The 18,002-nt window shown below is 40.7% G+C and overlaps 1 protein-coding gene and 1 pseudogene across 1 annotated transcript in view; both read right to left on the reverse strand.

The window, feature by feature from the left end:
• The window catches only part of LOC116512189 (leukocyte elastase inhibitor-like), a 15,211-nt gene extending 11,817 nt beyond the window's left edge, over positions 1-3,394 (reverse strand). The window contains exon 1 of the mRNA XM_032222523.1: positions 3,033-3,394. Within this exon, the coding sequence (XP_032078414.1) occupies positions 3,033-3,303 (271 nt within the window). The 5' untranslated portion in view covers positions 3,304-3,394. The remainder of the gene's footprint in view (positions 1-3,032) is intronic.
• Positions 3,395-8,294: 4,900 nt separating this feature from the next.
• On the reverse strand, positions 8,295-17,539 carry LOC116512179 (annotated as a pseudogene).
• Positions 17,540-18,002: the final 463 nt, after the last annotated feature.

The raw sequence follows: 18,002 nt of genomic DNA on the forward strand, positions 1-18,002 counted from the left end.
GCTAAAACATATGAAGAACAATTGCAGGAACTGGGTATGGCTAGTCTAATGAAGAGAAGGATCAGGGGAGACAGGATAGTGTTTCAATATTTGAGGGGCTGCCACAGAGAAGAGGGGCTCAAGCTATTTTCCAAAGCCCTTGAAGGCCAGACAAGGAATAATGGATGGAAACTGATCAAGGAGAGATTCAGGCTAGAAATAAGGAGAAATTTCTTTATATATATATGGTAATAAATATTTTCATATAAAAAACCACATGTATACCGTTACATAACCAACACCATTTTGCATTATTTAATATTATGTCAATTCATTTTACCATCAACCTCAAGAACTACCATTGTCTCTGTTCTCCACACACCATATTTATACTCTATCCATCACTTTCTTCTCCCTCTCTCTTCCTCCCTACCTCCTTTCTTCCCTGTCATCCTTCTCTACTTCCCCTTCCTTTCTCCTTCTCCTCTTTCCACTCCTTCCTTCTCTCCTCCTTTTGCCCCCTCTCTGCTAATCCTCTTCTTCCTCTTACCTCTCTCCTCTCTTCCACACTCTTCATCTCATTTACATGGTGTATTTCAGCCTCCATTTTACGTTGATGGTATTAGTAATTTCATTTAAATAAACATCTTTAATTTTAACATATATCCTCCTTTTTTTTAAAAAAAAAAAGTATACATATATAGCAATTATGATGCATCACAGGGTACACAAGTGAACCCCCCAATACTTAATCAGGCTAAATATTCTAAATTCTAATGCTTAAAAGGTCAGAAAGAAATAGTACTCTGTATATGCCCTTTTACCTTAGAAAAAGATAGTTCCTTATTTTCCTGCATCTCTAAAAAGGGGAACTTAGAATATGTGCTTTTGGCAAGCAGGAAATCTGGGTGGGCAGTTAACCACAAACATTAATCATAGACGCACGTGACATAGTGACAGTTTAGGACAACAAAAGTTCAACTTGTAAGCAAGCGATATTTTAGCAATAGAAAACCCAATATGCTAGCAATACTTTAGCAATCTTCCTCTCAGCTTCATGAGTAACCAAGATTCACTTCCCTATTATCTTCACTTCCCTATTATGTTTTGGGGATCTTATGAGAATCATGTATTTGTAACTTTCCCAGAATATTTGTAACTTTCCCGAAATGTCCTTTACTGACCTAAGTAAGAAGTTTATGACCTTAAAATGTATACACCTGTGTGACGCCTGTATGATTTGTAATAATCAATTAGAAAGTATAAAAACTCTGCCAAAGGATACCTAAGGCAGCTCAGTTTTGATGCAAATCAGACTGGGCTCTTGAACGCGTTCAAATAAAACCTGTCTTCTCTTGGAAATTGGTGGTGTTGGCTCCTATTCTTTACGTAAGTAAAAGGGCAGATTTAATTTTGCTATAACAATTATATTTTTAAACCCCACCCTCCAAACTTATTTTTGGCCGAAATGTGGACCTGGTTACAATTTCCAGCTATTCTCATCATAATATATAGTTATACATCATTACATGCCCCAATTTTTAGTTCTGTCATTATAATCTCAATAATTTTCTATTATAAGTATGTTTCAAGTTCCCCCTCCATTTTTCCATATTTTTACTTAGCTTACATTTAATTATTTTTTTAATTACAATCCTTGCTGTTCAATGCTTATTACAATTCCATTGATCTGCTATATAAAATAACAAGCAATACGAACCTCACTTTTATTCACCTTAAATGTTCTATATGTATCCATATGTCATATATTTTAACCTATATTTGATTATCTTTTCATTATCATATGCAATCAATTAGCAACTCAGTTTAATTATCATGTAAAAGAGTAAATCACATACCTCTACTTTATATTCTCCACATAGTAGTTTCTAAAGATCCAATTTCTTCCTAGTGAGCCTTTCATCCCAAACTCTAAACTGCTTTTCCTTTCTACTGGGTATATATTCTTCCTTCTCAAACTTTTCCATCACCCACTGCTGCGTATTCTGATGTATCCTCTGTTTCCCTGTCTTTCCTTCCTCTTTCTCTTATTCCTCCTTTCTTTCTTCTCTATTCCTGTCTGGCAATTCCCTTTCCTTTCTTCTATAATCCCTTTTCTTTGTTGGGACATATCCACCCTTTTCAATTTTCCTTGCACCACTGTCAAACCCATGAAATCTTGTCTGATTTTTATTTTCCATTGTTTCTACAACTTCACTACCCTCCCCCTCTTCTTCCCTCATTTCCCACCTCTAATAAGGAGAAATTTTCTGATAGTGAGAGCAATCAACCAAAGGAATAGAAGTCGCCTTCAGAGGTTGTGGGAGCTTCACCACTAGAAGCTTTCAAGAAGAGACTGGACACCCATCTGTCAGAAATGATATTGGGCCTCCTGCATGGGGGGGGGGTTGGACCAGATGAGGTCCCTTCCAACCCTGTTATTCTGTTGTTGTTGTTGTTAAGAAAAACATACTCCACCAATATAGTTTCAGAAATTTCCTTGATATCTAAAGCATCCTCCGGAGTTCCTTCTCAATCACATGCCAAAGAAATGGATTGTAGATACAATTATCACTTTATTTCTTGGAAAAAATGAAGGAGAAACAGGAAAAAAAGTAGCAAATCTGAAGGAGGTTCACAAGGATTAAAAGAGTAATAATTTGTTTTACATAATTTACTTTGTTTTACAGAGGAAAACTCAAGAGCCAAATGATAAAATAATTAACTCTAAAGTTAAAGGCTGCTATCCTTTATAATAAAGAGCGTATGTTGACTGTAATTATACTTTCTACAGTGCATTCAGAATGTATTCAGAGCCCCTTCACTTTTGTCAATTTTGAGAGAGAGAGAGAGAGAGGGGGGGGGAGAGAGAGAGAGAGAGAGAAAGAGAGAAAGAGAGAAAGAGAGAAAGAAAGAAAGAAAGAAAGAAAGAAAGAAAGAAAGAAAGAAAGAAAGAAAGAAAGAAAAATTATTTCTGAGGCCCCCTTGAAATCATGGCACCAATCCCGAGCAACCACCACGCAACAAGCAACGGCCGCGGGACCCGCCCTTACCTGCCGAGGGAAGATGCTGCAGGTGGGCTGGATGCGCAGAGAGCCCCTCCCGCGCAGATCCCAGGTCTTGGCGAGGAAGGGCGCGCTCGGCGGTCTCTGGAGCTGGGAAGACGGCAAAGCCCTGGGCCTCCCTCGGACTCTCCCCGGCTGGTCGGAGAAGAGTTCCGAACCAGGCAGGCTTCGAGAGTTGGAAGAGGAGGAGGAGGAGGAGGAAGAGGAGGAGGAGGAAGGGTGGGATTGCTCTCAATTTGCCCACATCAGCACAGAGCATCCAGTTCACGCGCTTAGCCACCCGCCCCAGCTGCACGAACTCCTTGAACCGAAAGGGAGGGAGAGGAGAGGAAGAGGGGAAGGAGGGAAGGGAAACCGAAAGGAACAGCAGAAGTATGTGTTTGTTTTTGAGTGTTTGTGTTTGTGTGTGTGAGAGAGAGAGAGCGAGAGAGAGAAACCTACTGGAGAGAACTTCCTCTTAAAGGCACCGATATATATATATACACAGTATATGTATTCTTGTCAGGAAGTTAGGAAAGCAAAGGCTCAGAATGAACAAAGACAGTCAAAGCTAATAATAATCAAAGTTTCTTTCAACATATAAATAAATAAAAAGGGGGAGGGGTGAAAATCAAGGAAACAGTCACTCTGTTAAAGAGAGAACGCAGCAAAGGAAGTAACAGGCAGCAGAGAGAAAGCAGGGCTCCTTATCTCATTCTTTGCATCCGTCTTCATGCAAAAAGAAACTTTAGATCCACCCACCAAAAACAACTGTAAAAGACGGACTGGAAATACAAGTTAAAATAAGCAAAAAATAATAACAAGAGAACACCTGTCTGATCTCAATGAATTTAAATCACTGGGACCTGACAGATTACACCCCAGAGTTCCAAAGGAATTGACAGATGTCATCTGAGAACCACTGTATCATCTCTTTCAAAACTCCTGGAGCATTGGGGAACCACCAGAGGGCTGGAAAAGAGCTGATGTGGTTCCCATCTTCCAAAAAATGCAGGTAAAAACAGACCCGGGAAACTACAGACCAATCACCCTAATACTAATACCTGGGAATATACTGGAAAAAATGATCAAAAAACAGTGCAAACATCTAGAAACGAGTAAAGTAATAACTAGAAGTATGCAGCTTTGTTAAAAACAGATCCAGCCAAGCCAATCTGATTTCATTCTTTGACATGGTGACTAAATTAGTAGAGCAGCAAAGGGCTGTGGATGCAGTATACTTAAGACTTTAGCAAGGTGGTCTGACCCCACTCGTCCTACACTAAAGCACACCGTGACAAAGATACTGCAAGGATTTATTGAGACACAGACAGGACCTTGGCAGCAAGCCAGCACAGTCCAGGCCTTGGCAGCAAGCCAGCACACACAATACGGTGCAAGCAATCCAGCACAGACAACCTTGGCATCAATCCAGCCTGCCAAGCTAGCCACGAAAAGTTCTCCAACTTTAGTGAATACGTTAAATCCTGCAAAAGGGGCGTGTGCACAATCATTCCTTTTATAGTCTTGAGAGGAGCCTAATTACCACCAGCTGAGTGCAATTATCTCCTGTAACTGCACAACTGTTCCTTACACCTATTAGTTCTTTGGTGCTAGGCGTCCAGGAACAGTTCCCTTGTCTCCTCCCCACTGCTCCAATGCATGACCTCCGGATCACCCTCAATTGTCTCCTCCCCACTGGTCCAAGCCTCAGGCGCCTCCTGGTAGCCAACCAGCCTCTCTGTGCCCTTCTTGGAGTCGGAACCCTGTCCAGGGTCCTCCACATCCTCCAGAGCCCACTCACAGGGCCCCTCGCTGTCAGAGTCTGGTGGCAGCTCCAACGGCTCCTGCTGGGCCACAACAGCAAGGTATTCAGCAAGGTATTCCACAACCTACTTCTTAGTAAGCTAGAAAAAAGTAGGATAGATACCCTCACCATCAGATGGATTTGTAACTGACTGACCTAGAATCCTGCATCAAGTTTTGGTCACCAAACTATAAAAAAGATGTGGGCTCTAGAAAGAGTGCAGAGAAGAGCAACAAAGGTGACTGGAGGCCAAAACATATATGAAGAACGGTTACAGGAATTGGGCATGGCTAGTCTAGTGAAGAGAAGGACCAGGGGACACTTGATAGGAGTGTTCCAATACTTGAGGGGCTGCCACAGAGAGGAGGGGGTCAAGCTATTTTCCAAAACACCTGAAGGCCAGACAAGGAATAATGGATGGAAACCAGTAGTGGGTTTCAAAAATTTTTAGAACCTCTTCGGTAGGTGTGGTCTGCTTTGTGGGAGTGTCTTGTCAGCCATGTGACTGGGTGGGAGTGGCTTGCAAACCATGTGACTGAGTGGGAGTGGCTTGGCAGTCATGTGACTGGCTGGGCATGGCTAACTTATAAAATGTGGTGAAATTCACTTGACGAGGCTATTGCTTAGCAACCAAAATGTGGACTCAGAAACTCTGGCATTTGAAGCATGCAAGTCTTAAAGCTGTCAAGTTACAAGACCCTTGCATCCCTAACCCTTTAGAAAAAAAACCCATGGGTGTTCAAACTTGATAGCTTTAAGACTTGTGGATTTTAACTCCGCGAGTTCTTCCTCCAGTCACGTTGGCTCAGGAACTGACATTGAAGTGTGCAAGTTTTAAAGCTGTCAAGTTACAAGACCCTTGCAGCCCTAACCCTTTAGAAAAAAACCCATGGGTGTTCAAACTTGATAGCTTTAAGACTTGTGGATTTTAACTCCGAGAGTTCTTCCTCCAGTCATGTTGGCTCAGGAACTCTGGCATTGAAGTGTGCAAGTCTTAAAGCTGTCAAGTTACAAGACCCTTGCAGCCCTAACCCTTTAGAAAAAAAACCCATGGGTGTTCAAACTTGATAGCTTTAAGACTTGTGGATTTTAACTCCGAGAGTTCTTCCTCCAGTCATGTTGGCTCAGGAACTCTGGCATTGAAGTGTGCAAGTTTTAAAGCTGTCAAGTTACAAGACCCTTGCACCCCAACCCTTTAGAAAAAAACCCCATGGGTGTTCAAACTTGATAGCTTTAAGACTTGTGGATTTTAACTCCGAGAGTTCTTCCTCCAGTCATGTTGGCTCAGGAACTCTGGCATTGAAGTGTGCAAGTTTTAAAGCTGTCAAGTTACAAGACCCTTGCACCCCAACCCTTTAGGAACAAACCCCCAGGGGTGTTCAAACTTGACAGCTTTAAGACTTTAAGGTTTAGATAGGAGTCTTAGAGGTGGGCGGGGGTGATTGGTGAGCCAGCCAATCAGTGAGCGGTGGGCGGGTCAAGCGTGGTGCGGATGGGCGGGGGAGGGAGCTGGAACCGGTTCTAAACATCACAGCAGATTTGTGGAACCTCTTCTATAGAAGAGCTTAGAACTGGCAGGAACCCACCCCTAATGGAAACTGATCAAGGAGAAATTCAGCGTAGAAATAAGGAGAAATTTTCTGACAGTGAAGACAACCATCCAACCGATCAACTTGCCTTCAGAAGTTGTGGGAACTTCACCACTGGAGACTTTCAAGAAGAGACTGGACAGCCATCTGTTAGGGTCACTTTTTGCATTGGGGAGCCTCAACACAACACCCCAAATATGTTGATGCTTTCTCCTTCTGCACTTTGCCTTGTACTCTACTCCAGTCCATGAGGCTGGATAATGGCGGCTGGAGGGCAGCTGAGCAAAGTGGAGGTGGACCCCCGATGGCACTTTCAAATATATCCTGGTATCATTGTGATCTGAAAAAGTAAACCCTGAAATGGAAAAGCTATTTTTGGTATGCAAGTGTCTTGGAGGAGGAAAAATTGATTACAGCAGCAAAGAAAATCCGTGTATTTGTCCTTTCTACAGGATATGATAAAGCTGATCATTCTGTGACTGTTGAAATACTGAAGAGAACTTATAAAGATTATAAAATTAGTTGGTCAGATGACAAGAAATAAATGGTATAATCTTAATATAAATCTATCTTTTCAAGGTAGTAGACCCTTAATCCTAAACTCCCACGAGGAAATGCAATCAGTGCATTTAGCCTATACTAAATAAAAAAAATCAAGTTAGGCAGCGGGACTTGGTCTCTTCTGGTGAGGCCACGCCGAGTGGCGTCAGGCTGGCCATGCCCACCTAGTTGTGGCAACCTGGCCACTGGCCCTTTGATCCGCACCCATAATGCTGATCCAGCTCTCAAATTGAGACCAGGGATATCACAACCAAGACTGCTGCTATCCACGTTGCTTTTGAATTAATGTTGTGTAAAATAATGAAAATATTTCATTGGAGGCAACGGAAGTCAGAGGGCTTCGGTTTATGCCAGGGAATGTGCTCCATTGTATTGCAACGTCAATTGAAGCTTTAGAATTTTCATTCATTTCATTCATGACCTCAGCAAGCGTTCAAAAAAAAAAAAATCCATCATCTCAACTTACTTAAATTGAACAAACTCCCCTACAGAGAAGGGAAGATAATACAGTCTGTTTCAGCTTTCACGAAAATTGAAAGAGGTGTCTACACTATTTGGTTCCATCCTCCTTATACAAGGATAACCCCAACCTAGGATATGTAACTCTATCCCTTTTCTCCAATCTACAATTCTGTACTGAGGACCTATCATTATCTTTGTTTAATTGACTCTCACTTTACAATTGTGCAAGATAAAATCCCTGCTTTTGTTTAGAACTAGATTAACATCAGCTATAATAAATAAATCTTTCAACATATTTGTCATTTTCATGCACGTTAAGTGGTTTGTTTAGTTTTGGCTTAGTATATTGTGTGATCTCATCCTATTGCAAGAAATGTTAATAAAGGAAAGTTCAAAGTGTGTAAATTTAACCAATTTCAGTGATACAAGAGCTCAGTAATACAATGTTCTCTCACCACACTAGCTGATAATAAATTTGACAGCAACAATCAAATGTTTTTATTTCATTTCTAAATACATGAAACTCTGCGACAAAGTAAGAGCCGTAATAAGGTAAATATCTTTTATAGATAATTGAATTGCATTCAATAAAATTACTTGATTAAATGATCCGTACATTTGAGTTCCAAGATAGGATTCATATTTCTCTATTGCATTCTTATTTATAACCAGCAAAAATGTGTTATATGTATTAGCAATAGCAATAGCTGTTAGACTTATATACCGCTTCATAGGGCTTTCAGCCCTCTCTAAGCGGTTTACAGAGTCAGCATATCGCCCCCACAGTCTGGGTCCTCATTTCACCCACCTCGGAAGGATGGAAGGCTGAGTCAACCTTGAGCCGGTGAGATTAGAACCGCTGAACTGCAGATAACAGTCAGCTGAAGTGGCTGCAGTACTGCACCCTAACCACTGCGCCACCTAGGCTCTCCATATGACTAGAAGGAAGTATACCCCGAATACAGAGAAAAACAAATGTGTGTTGATGAAAGTTCTTGGGAAAGTGGCTTATAAAGAAATTTGAGGAGTTAAGGCATTTAATCAACATGGCCCAACACCTATTACGGAGAACAAAACCTACCAAAGAACAGGATGCTCTTTGTAGCTCGCTGAATAATAAAAAAGAGGAAGGGATGGTCAGCTTTGAATTGTGGCACTGGCACCTTAAACATTGAACATCCTAATCCGCGGAGAGCAGTGGCCGCAGCTGCCTCCGTGCCTTCTTCATTGACTTCTATGAATGATTTGTGAAGAACTTCAGAGATGAGTAAATCATTGTTAGTTGACATTCCAGAGAAGTCTGCCTTGCCCTCAACAAATGCATCCGTCATTCCCATGCTTTTCAGAACAGGCTTCAGGTCGTATGTTTCTTCCAGTTTAAATTTGGGAAAGGAGAGTTCAATTTCTCTTGGGAACATATTCTCTGGATTGATCCAGTCCATGAGTTTCTCATGCGTAATTTCTCTCTCCAGCTAAAATAAGATGAAAAGCATTAAAGGAGAAAGGAATTCATGGTTACGTGACACAATCATGAACCCTGATAATTTCACTCTGGCAGAAGAAATACGACGCAGTGATACAAAAATATGAATCTTTACAAGCAGTTGTCAATTCTTCCATCTCCTTCTAGAACTTTAGAAAAGATAATTTAAAGTGGCAACAATAGGGTAGACTTTATTTAAAACTATATTGGTGCCTGCTTTCTTAATAGTGACAGGAAGCTTCTACTGACTTTTATCAAATACAGAGCATTGTTAGAGAGCAGTAAAGGTATTCTGAACCTTTGCGAAGAAAAAGAAGCAAATGTATGTGAATCCTCCATTTTTAGACATATAAATGCCGATTACTTTGATAAAATTGAAATTATTGTCATCCTACATGAAATATAAAGATTAATAGCAATAGCAATAGCAGTTAGACTTATATACCGCTTCATAGGGCTTTCAGCCCTCTCTAAGCGGTTTACAGAGTCAGCATATCGTCCCCAACAGTCTGGGTCCTCATTTCACCCACCTCGGAAGGATGGAAGGCTGAGTCAACCTTCAGCCGGTGAGATTAGAACCGCTGAACTGCAGATAACAGTCAGCTGAAGTGGCCTGCAGTACTGCACCCTAACCACTGCGCCACCTCGGCTCTTATTGGGTAGAGCCACCATTGTCTTATACACAAGTATCTATCTTTAAGACTTTTTAGTTTGTCTTCAAGTTAAATATTGAATTATCTGGAAGCCACTCTGTTCTCTTAGCAATAGCAATAGCAGTTAGACTTATATACCGCTTCATAGGGCTTTCAGCCCTCTCTAAGCGGTTTACAGAGTCAGCATATTGCCCCCAACAACAATCCGGGTCCTCATTTCACCCACCTCGGAGGGATGGAAGGCTGAGTCAACCTTGAGCCGGTGAGATTTGAACTGCCAAACTGCAGATAACAGTCAGCTGAGAGATATTTCTGAGAAAATTCTGAGAAGATGATACAATGCTAGCATAATCTGTCTCAAACAACTAGTTCTTAATGAATCCCTTGTACTTTCAGAAGAACTACTGGATACTACTGGTAATCTTATCAATCGCCTGTTCCATCAGTGGAAGAACATTGTGTATCCAATGATATTAGACATAACTGCGTTAGCTTCTGCATTTGAGATTTTTTTTTTTGCATCTTTTCGAAATAGGGGGAAATACAAGCCAAACAGAGGTGGGTTCCTACCAGTTCACACCTATTCGGTAGAACCGGTTCATCAAATCTACCGAACCGGTTAGAAGAGGTTCCACCAGTGGACCCGGAAAGCAGGCCACACCTACAGAAGAGGCTTCCAAAATTTTTTGAAACCAACCACTGGAAAGGATCTTGTTGACAGCTATAAGACTTGCATGCTTCAATGCCAGAGTTTCGGAATAGCTACTTAGACCGACCTAAGTACTAATTCATAATTTCATAGCCGGTCACATGGGTGGCAAGCCACTCCCATCCGGTCACATGGGTGGCAAGCCACTCTCACAAAGGAGGCCACACCCACAGAGTAGGTTCCAACCAATTTTTGAAACCCACCACTGAAGCCAACCCAGTAACATAACCGCAATTGCAGAAAGCCAAACTCCCGTATTAAAAAGCACAGTGTACAGTTAGTATCAGAGATGTTTTCAGATGGACAAGGGCTTAAATTCTCTTCTGAATTTAACTTTTGACTATTGTATTCCAACCTCCTAACGCAAGAAGGATAACCCCAATGTAGAATATGTTGCTCTATCCCTTTTCTCCAATCTACAATTTTATACTGAGGACCCATCATTATCTTTGTTTAATTGGCTTAATTAAACAATGGCCTAAATTCTGCTTCATGAAAGAAAAACTCACCTTTTCCAATCCAGTAGAGTTATCTTTAATCTCATCGGGGAGCAGAATGATCATGCTCAACTCATCACCAACATATGGAATCTCAAGAATGGAAATCTGAGAGGCTGATATGTTGACATAGTTGTATTTTGCTTTCTTGAACATCATTTGCACTGTTTTCTTTTCATTCTACAAGTGGGGAAAATGTATGTTAGAAGAAATCTTTCAAATAAATAGGAAATAATTCTATCACATATTCAGTCTTGGTCCCCCCCTCTCCCCCCACCTTAAAGCTTTCATCTTTTGTTTGACTTTAAAATCAAATTAGAATAGAATTCTTTATTGGCTAAGCGTCATCCGACACAAGGAATTTGTCGCCGGTGTATAAGCTCACACTGTACATATAAGCAGCATAATGTAATAGGTCACAGGTCATAAATCAAACTTACAATCATTAATCATAAGTTACAAACAATTGATAAGTCATAAGAAACCAGTAGGAGAAGATAGTAAGAAAGATTAACAAAGATGAAAAAAAAAAGATCTTTATGTCTAGTTGCAATGAAGCACAGGTGAGTGGTTTTAATCAGCAGTTTTCTCAAATGAACAGATGTTTATAGTATCAAAACTATCCTTCTTTGTGGAGAGCAACACAGAAACATATTGTTCCTGGTCCTCGTCATCGAATACTTCCAGGTGATGATACATAAGAGAGCCATCAGCTCAGCAAATAGATTCACTAATCACTCCATAGATATTGTGGTTAATGAGTGGGAGTGGTGCTAAACTAGAAAGTTTCAATGACTGAAAAGTCTGAATTGCCACGCTACATACAAAGTCTGAAGGACTCAAAGAGGATTTATCATGATTCATCCGTTTCCACGAAGATCAATAAAATGTTAAGGACTAAGCAATTTCTTCTGCTACAGGAATGTTTCAGATTAACTCCACACTTGCTTCAGATACATACAAAATAACACAATTTCAAATATTCAGAATGTCTCCTTTACTGTGTCGATAAATGAATACCTTGTTAATCCAGAATGGCTTTTCCTGTGTTTGATTTTTGTTGAACTTAGCTGCCCAGTTCCCTTGAAATAGATAGCATTCACCAAAACCAGTTTTGTAAGCGAACCAATTATTCCAGGGACAAGCAGATCCTGAATTTTTCCTTTTTGAAAGTTAAAAAAAAACCTTTTAAATTGATAAATACTTTTATATGCATAATATTGCACAAAAAATTCTTAGGAACCCACTTGTAAGATGTATTGTTTTTAAAGATAGATCTATCTATTTATCTATCTATCTCTATCTCTCTATCTATCTATCATCTCTCTATCATCTATCTATCTATCTATCTATCTATCTATCTATCTATCTATCTCTATCTATCTATCTATCTATCTATCTATCTATGAAATAAATAGCATTCACCAAAACCAGTTTCATAAGTGAATCACTATTCCAGGGACAAGCAGATCCTGAATTTTTCCTTTTTGAGAGTTTAAAAAAACTTTTTAAATTGAAAAATACTTTTATATGCATAATATTGCACAAAAAATTCTTAGGAACCCACTTGTAAAATGTATTGTTTCTAAAGATAGATCTATCTATTTATCTATCTATCTCTATCTCTCTATCTCTCTATCATCTCTCTATCATCTATCTATCTATCTATCTATCTATCTATCTATCTATCTATCTATCTATCTATCTATCTATCTATCTATCTATCTATCTATCTACTATCTATCTATATCTATCTATCATCTATCTATCTATCATCTATCTATCTATCATCTATCATCTATCTATCTATCTATCTATCTATCTATCTATCTATCTATCTATCTATCTACAAATAATTTAGTAAATTTATAATCATGGACATGTTTGTAGGTAAGCCAAAATGAAGCCATTTTATTTAATTATTATATTTCTATCTTGATTCTCTTTCAGGAGCTCAAGGCAATCATCCAGAGAGCTCATCTGACTGAGGATGGACGATAGCTTTTGCTTCCTCAGGGCCAGTCCAACCTCTATCCACCCATCCTCCCTCCCTTAATATTTCTATAGTTGCCCATCTTATGTCATTAGTAAGGTTACCACACACATACAGGAAATATGCTCGGATGTGTCCATCAATAAAACCAATAATCTATTCATGGCTGGAATTTCATCTGTGGTTTGATGGGCTTCTACGTATCAAGTGATGGTTAACTAACGTGGGTTTGCCTACCTTATCTGTCTCTCTCACATGCACACACAATATTGCATGCCTTACTTAACAGCTGCTAATTAACCCAATTATCATTCTTACCTGAGGTTTTCTCTGCTACCCAGGCATTTATATGTTTTCTTGAATCTTCTGAAGCTTGTTTGAAGTTAAGTTTTTCCAGACTTGCATGGTAGAATTTCTCAGTGGCTCCTATAAAGGACTTAAGAAACAACGATATCTCAGTAACAGAAGCAGTAATAAAAACAAGAATTGATTCTGTCTCATTTTTCTACGAACTAACAATCTGAAAACATTATTTATTAGGCTGAATATACCTTACAAGGCAGCCAGTGCCATTGGATAGTTAATACACTTTGTTTATTCAAGAATATATCTGGCAATGATTGGTCACACGGTTCTATTTTGCCTTTCTTGAGAGTTCTATATTTAGGATAACAAAATCTTACTGGGTGTCCCTGTAGCATTCCCAGTAAAAGCAATTGGCCTTTTAATTCCCCCTTCAGATTTCTCAATAGACCAAGTATAGCTATAGGAGCATTTGATACTTTTTAGAGCAAAACTGCAATTGCAACGAGATAAACAAACATTAGAACAGAAGAGAACATTTATGGCTAGTTTCAGCCAATTCTTTAGCACACACGAAACTTACTGCAAGAAAATCGTATGATGTTTCTCCAAAGAGCCGATTGGCTAGGCTGAGGATATACTTGGCCCCTGGTTTGTTGATTTCAGAAATCAGTTTCTCAAATTTTTGGGTGAACCTCTCCATCTTTGGATACAGAGAGCACCTACAAGAGATATAGGGATAATCAACTTGTGTTTAAAATCAATTCAAAATGTAATGCAGCAACAGCAAGCCTTGGAAAAAACTTACAAATGGTCTCCCCATATAATTTGTAGCTAACTTTTGACCTGCAGATCAGTGGTGGGATTCAAATATTTACCAACTGGTTCTCTGCCCTAATGACCAGCTGGGTAGGTGGGGCTTGGTGGTCATGTGATCATGTGGGCGTGGCCAACTCAATGTCACTCAGGTCAATGGGCGCTTCACCTTAGCTGTTACAATGCAATAAGGGTTACTGGAGAGGCAGTTTCTGTAAGCAGGGCAATAAAGATTAAACTAGGAAGACCACCAGAATGTTTCCTTACAGGATTATCCCTGTAAAGTTGGAAAAACAAATGAGATTTCTTCCAACAACCGGTTCTCCGAACTGCTTAGAAAGTTACCAACCGGTTCTCCCTAACAGGTGCGAACCAGCTGAATCCCACCACTGCTGGAGATGTATAGCTTTTTAAGTTAATAGCTGACTACATCTAGGCTTCAAAGCTAAACAGAGTTGAGGTCTACTTAGTATTTGGGTAATGTCTGAACCACAGGCTTGGAGAGTACAAGGGGAAAAAACCCTTTCTTAAAGGAAACCATTTCCCCACAATTGCTATGGAAATTCATATAGTATCCCTAAAATCCCTAAAGTAAAGCTTGACTTGACTGTATATATTTGAAATATACTTTTTATTTCCATTTTTATAACATACAATCACATGTATACTATTACGTAGCCAGTACCTATTGTATTAAGTAGTAATAACATCAGTTCCTCTTGTCATCAACGCCCAGAAAGATAAAAACCCATTATTAGCTATTCTGCTCTCCATACACCTCTTTTTTCTACCTCTCTCCTAACCTCCTTTCTTCCTCCATCATCCTTTCCTACTCTACTTCCCCTTCCTTTCTCCTTCTCCCTCTCTCTTCATTCCACTCCGCCTTATCCTCCTCATCTCCCCCCCATCCTCTTCTATCCCTCTCTCCAATCTTCTTCTCTCTTCTGCTTCCCACTCTTCCTCCCATTGGTGTATTTCCGCTTTTGAGCAAACTCCAATCTATGTTGATGGTATTTATGCTTCCATATCAATATACTTAACATAATCCTAGTTTTTTTTTTAATAAGAGAAGACAGTATACATGTGCAATCATATTACATTAAAATTAATGCCCCTTGTCAAGCTCTCCCCCGAGGGGTCGACAGTCGACATTAGCCAGCTGATGGTATTCGGAGGAGGCCTAATCTGTGGGATCTAATTGGTCGTAGGGAGGTAATTGGCAGCAGGCGGTCTCTCAGTATCCCAGGTCCGATACCATGTAGGGCTTTCAAAAGTAACGACTAGCACCTTGAAGCGGGTCCGGAGTCCAACAGGCAGCCCAGTGCAGCTCGCGGAGGATAGGTGTGACGAGGTGCACCCACAATTGCTCGCGCGGCTGCATTCTGGATAAGCTGAAGTCTCCGAATGCTCTTCAAGGGCTGCTAAGGTGTTGCATAGGCCTGTACCATTTTCTTCTTTCTATTTTTATTGTATTTTGCATTTTTTTAAAATTCACAATGACTCTGGGCAGGCTATAAATTTCAAAAAATAAAAGAATGCTATGGGTATCCTGGATTGAAGCCCCATCATGTGCCAGAACCAAGATTCTACGTCCATCTTCCAACTCCCCAGCTTTGGATTTCCTATTTATTCTTTAAAATGCCAATTTTAGGTTTTACACTGGAGGCAGGATGTTTTTCCCTACCACAAAATATTGATGGTAATTGCCCTTCTGATTTTTGGGATTGTGGTGAAGTATATCCACGAAAAATAGATTTTTCAAACCCTGGAACTTCAAATAAGGGACTTTTGGCCCAAATAATACTATTACCTAATTAGCAACTAAAAGCTTTTTAAAAGTTAGGCCAGTCTATCTCAGTGGAGAACTCAACTGGAAAATCAACACAACCCAGGTGGCCAGAAAGGCCCAACAGAGACTCCACTTGCCAAAAATTAAAGTGGAAGAACAACTGATTACCTCCTTTCACCGGTCTACAATAGAAAGAGTCCTCACCCCCTGCATTACAGTGTGGTATGCTGGCTTGACAGCCGCAGATAGAAAGTCACTACAGAGGGTGGTGAGCACAGCAGAAAACATAATAAATAAATAGTCACAAGAGTTGAAAAATGGGCTGCACTTAAATTCAATAAATAAATTAGATATTGTCTATCAAGGATGGGGACCACCTCCTAGCCAACCCTCCCTTTTCCCTCATTTTGTTAAAATATCTTGAATACCTTTGACATCTGAGCTTCTGTATTGCCTTTGGCCCCCAACAAGACCATCAGCAGTGCCGAAGATATACTCAAAGGAGAAAAAAAACAAGTTCTTGCTAGGATCTTCTGCACAAAGCTGCTTGAAGAGGTCCAGGGCAAAGGAGGTGTTTGCTGTAGAAAGACTGTCCATGTTTCTGAACCTAGAGAAACCAAATTATAGCGCAATAAACCACAGATTAACTCCGAGATAACGACTGAAAAACGCTCCACCCGAGGAAATATTTGGGTTCTGCTTGAACAAATTATTCTACTTGCTTAAGGAAAATGATTACAGAACCCAGTGGAGAAAATATAAGGGAACTATGAAGCCAGACTCATATCTAATTCCAAAGATAACAACTGGGTCTCCCCATGTGGAAAAAAAGTAGAATGTTTTTTTTTCTGCAGTGTAGTAAGACATTTTAGAAAAATCAAAAAAGGTACCAATCGGATTAAGGAACAAGAGAAGCAATCCTAAGCAGTGAAATGTACTAGCCATGCCAGCATACATAAGATAAGAGTAGGTAAGTAGTAAGTTTATTAAATTCTATTACAGTTATTTATTCTGCCAGATATTTGGGGGAGGGTCGTTCCTTTAGTCAATGCAACAGTAGCAGCTCTACAAAAATCACAGCAGCCCTATCAGGACATGGGGAATTTAGGATCCCACCCAGGCAGCCCTAACATCTCTCCTCTGCCTATCCAACAAGGAACCTCTCCCTGGGACGATTTACACAGTGCAATAGGTAACTCCATAGTTGCACTTCCAAAGAGCAAAAGCTGGTTCAGGCTCTCCACAACTGACTGAAACGCAGCCTGCCTTTCTAAGTCAGGTGTTTTCAAGTGTCAAGGCTGACTCTATCCCCTAGCCCGTGTTAAGGATTCAAACAACAGCATGCCAATCAAGGGAGCCGCAGCAAACTGTCAAGCAAGCAAGCTCCCAACCGGGGTGAAATTCACCAGCTTCTAACAGAGAACAGAAGCGGAACTTTGAGTAGCTCAGAGAGAACTGGCAAATGCCACCTTCTGTTACTTGCCCAAGAGTGGGGTGGGGAGGGGGATTTTTGCAATATCCTTTCCTTCCCACGAGCTGTTAGTAAAAATAAATTTGAATCTCACCACTGCTCCCAACCAAGAGAGCCACAGCAAACTATCCCACCGGGCGCTTTAGGTCCATCTCACTCGGGGCACCTGCAGGACAGGAGAGAGAGAGAGAGAGTAAAACACGCAATGGCCCTACCTGGGGACGGGGCTGCTAGCAGCCTTACTAAGAGGCTTCTCTGGCTGGGGAGAACGCCGGCTCAGCTGCAAGAAGTCCGGGAGAAGCCAAAGGATTGAATGTCGAGTTTCTTCCCAGCCTGCGTTGAATCCACCACCTAACTGCGCTCAGGGAGGCGGGAGGGTTGGAATCCCTCGGCGGGGAAGGAGGAAGGTCAGCAGAGGAATCCAGGCTGTGGGTCGCCCTTCCAGGATGAGCGGTTCGGGTTTCGCCGTCCCTTTAAAAGGGGAACCTCCAGGGCGGGGGCTCCCGGCTCAGGCGGCAGCTTGCCTAACCCTTTTCACGGAGCTTGGGCAGGGATGGCTAGCAGGGAAACTTGTTCCACGGTTCCTGGAAATTTGTAATTGAAATTGGCAAAGGAAAATTGGCAGAGGAAATGCTGAGAGATTCACCAAAGTGTTGCGGTTTGTACATGATGCGCTCCTTTTATTAATCCCACTGTCCAGATGCCAGCAATAAGGTTTGGGTAAGCTAAACTGGGTGACTCCTGGATGGAGACCAAATGCAGGGCTATTGATTGATTGATTGATTTTGGTTTGTCAAGCATGTATGACAAAATAAGTATAAGTATGGGCTTAGTGACCAAAGTTAC

This window comes from Thamnophis elegans, chromosome 8 (assembly GCF_009769535.1).
Source record: "Thamnophis elegans isolate rThaEle1 chromosome 8, rThaEle1.pri, whole genome shotgun sequence".
Lineage (NCBI taxonomy): Eukaryota > Metazoa > Chordata > Lepidosauria > Squamata > Colubridae > Thamnophis > Thamnophis elegans.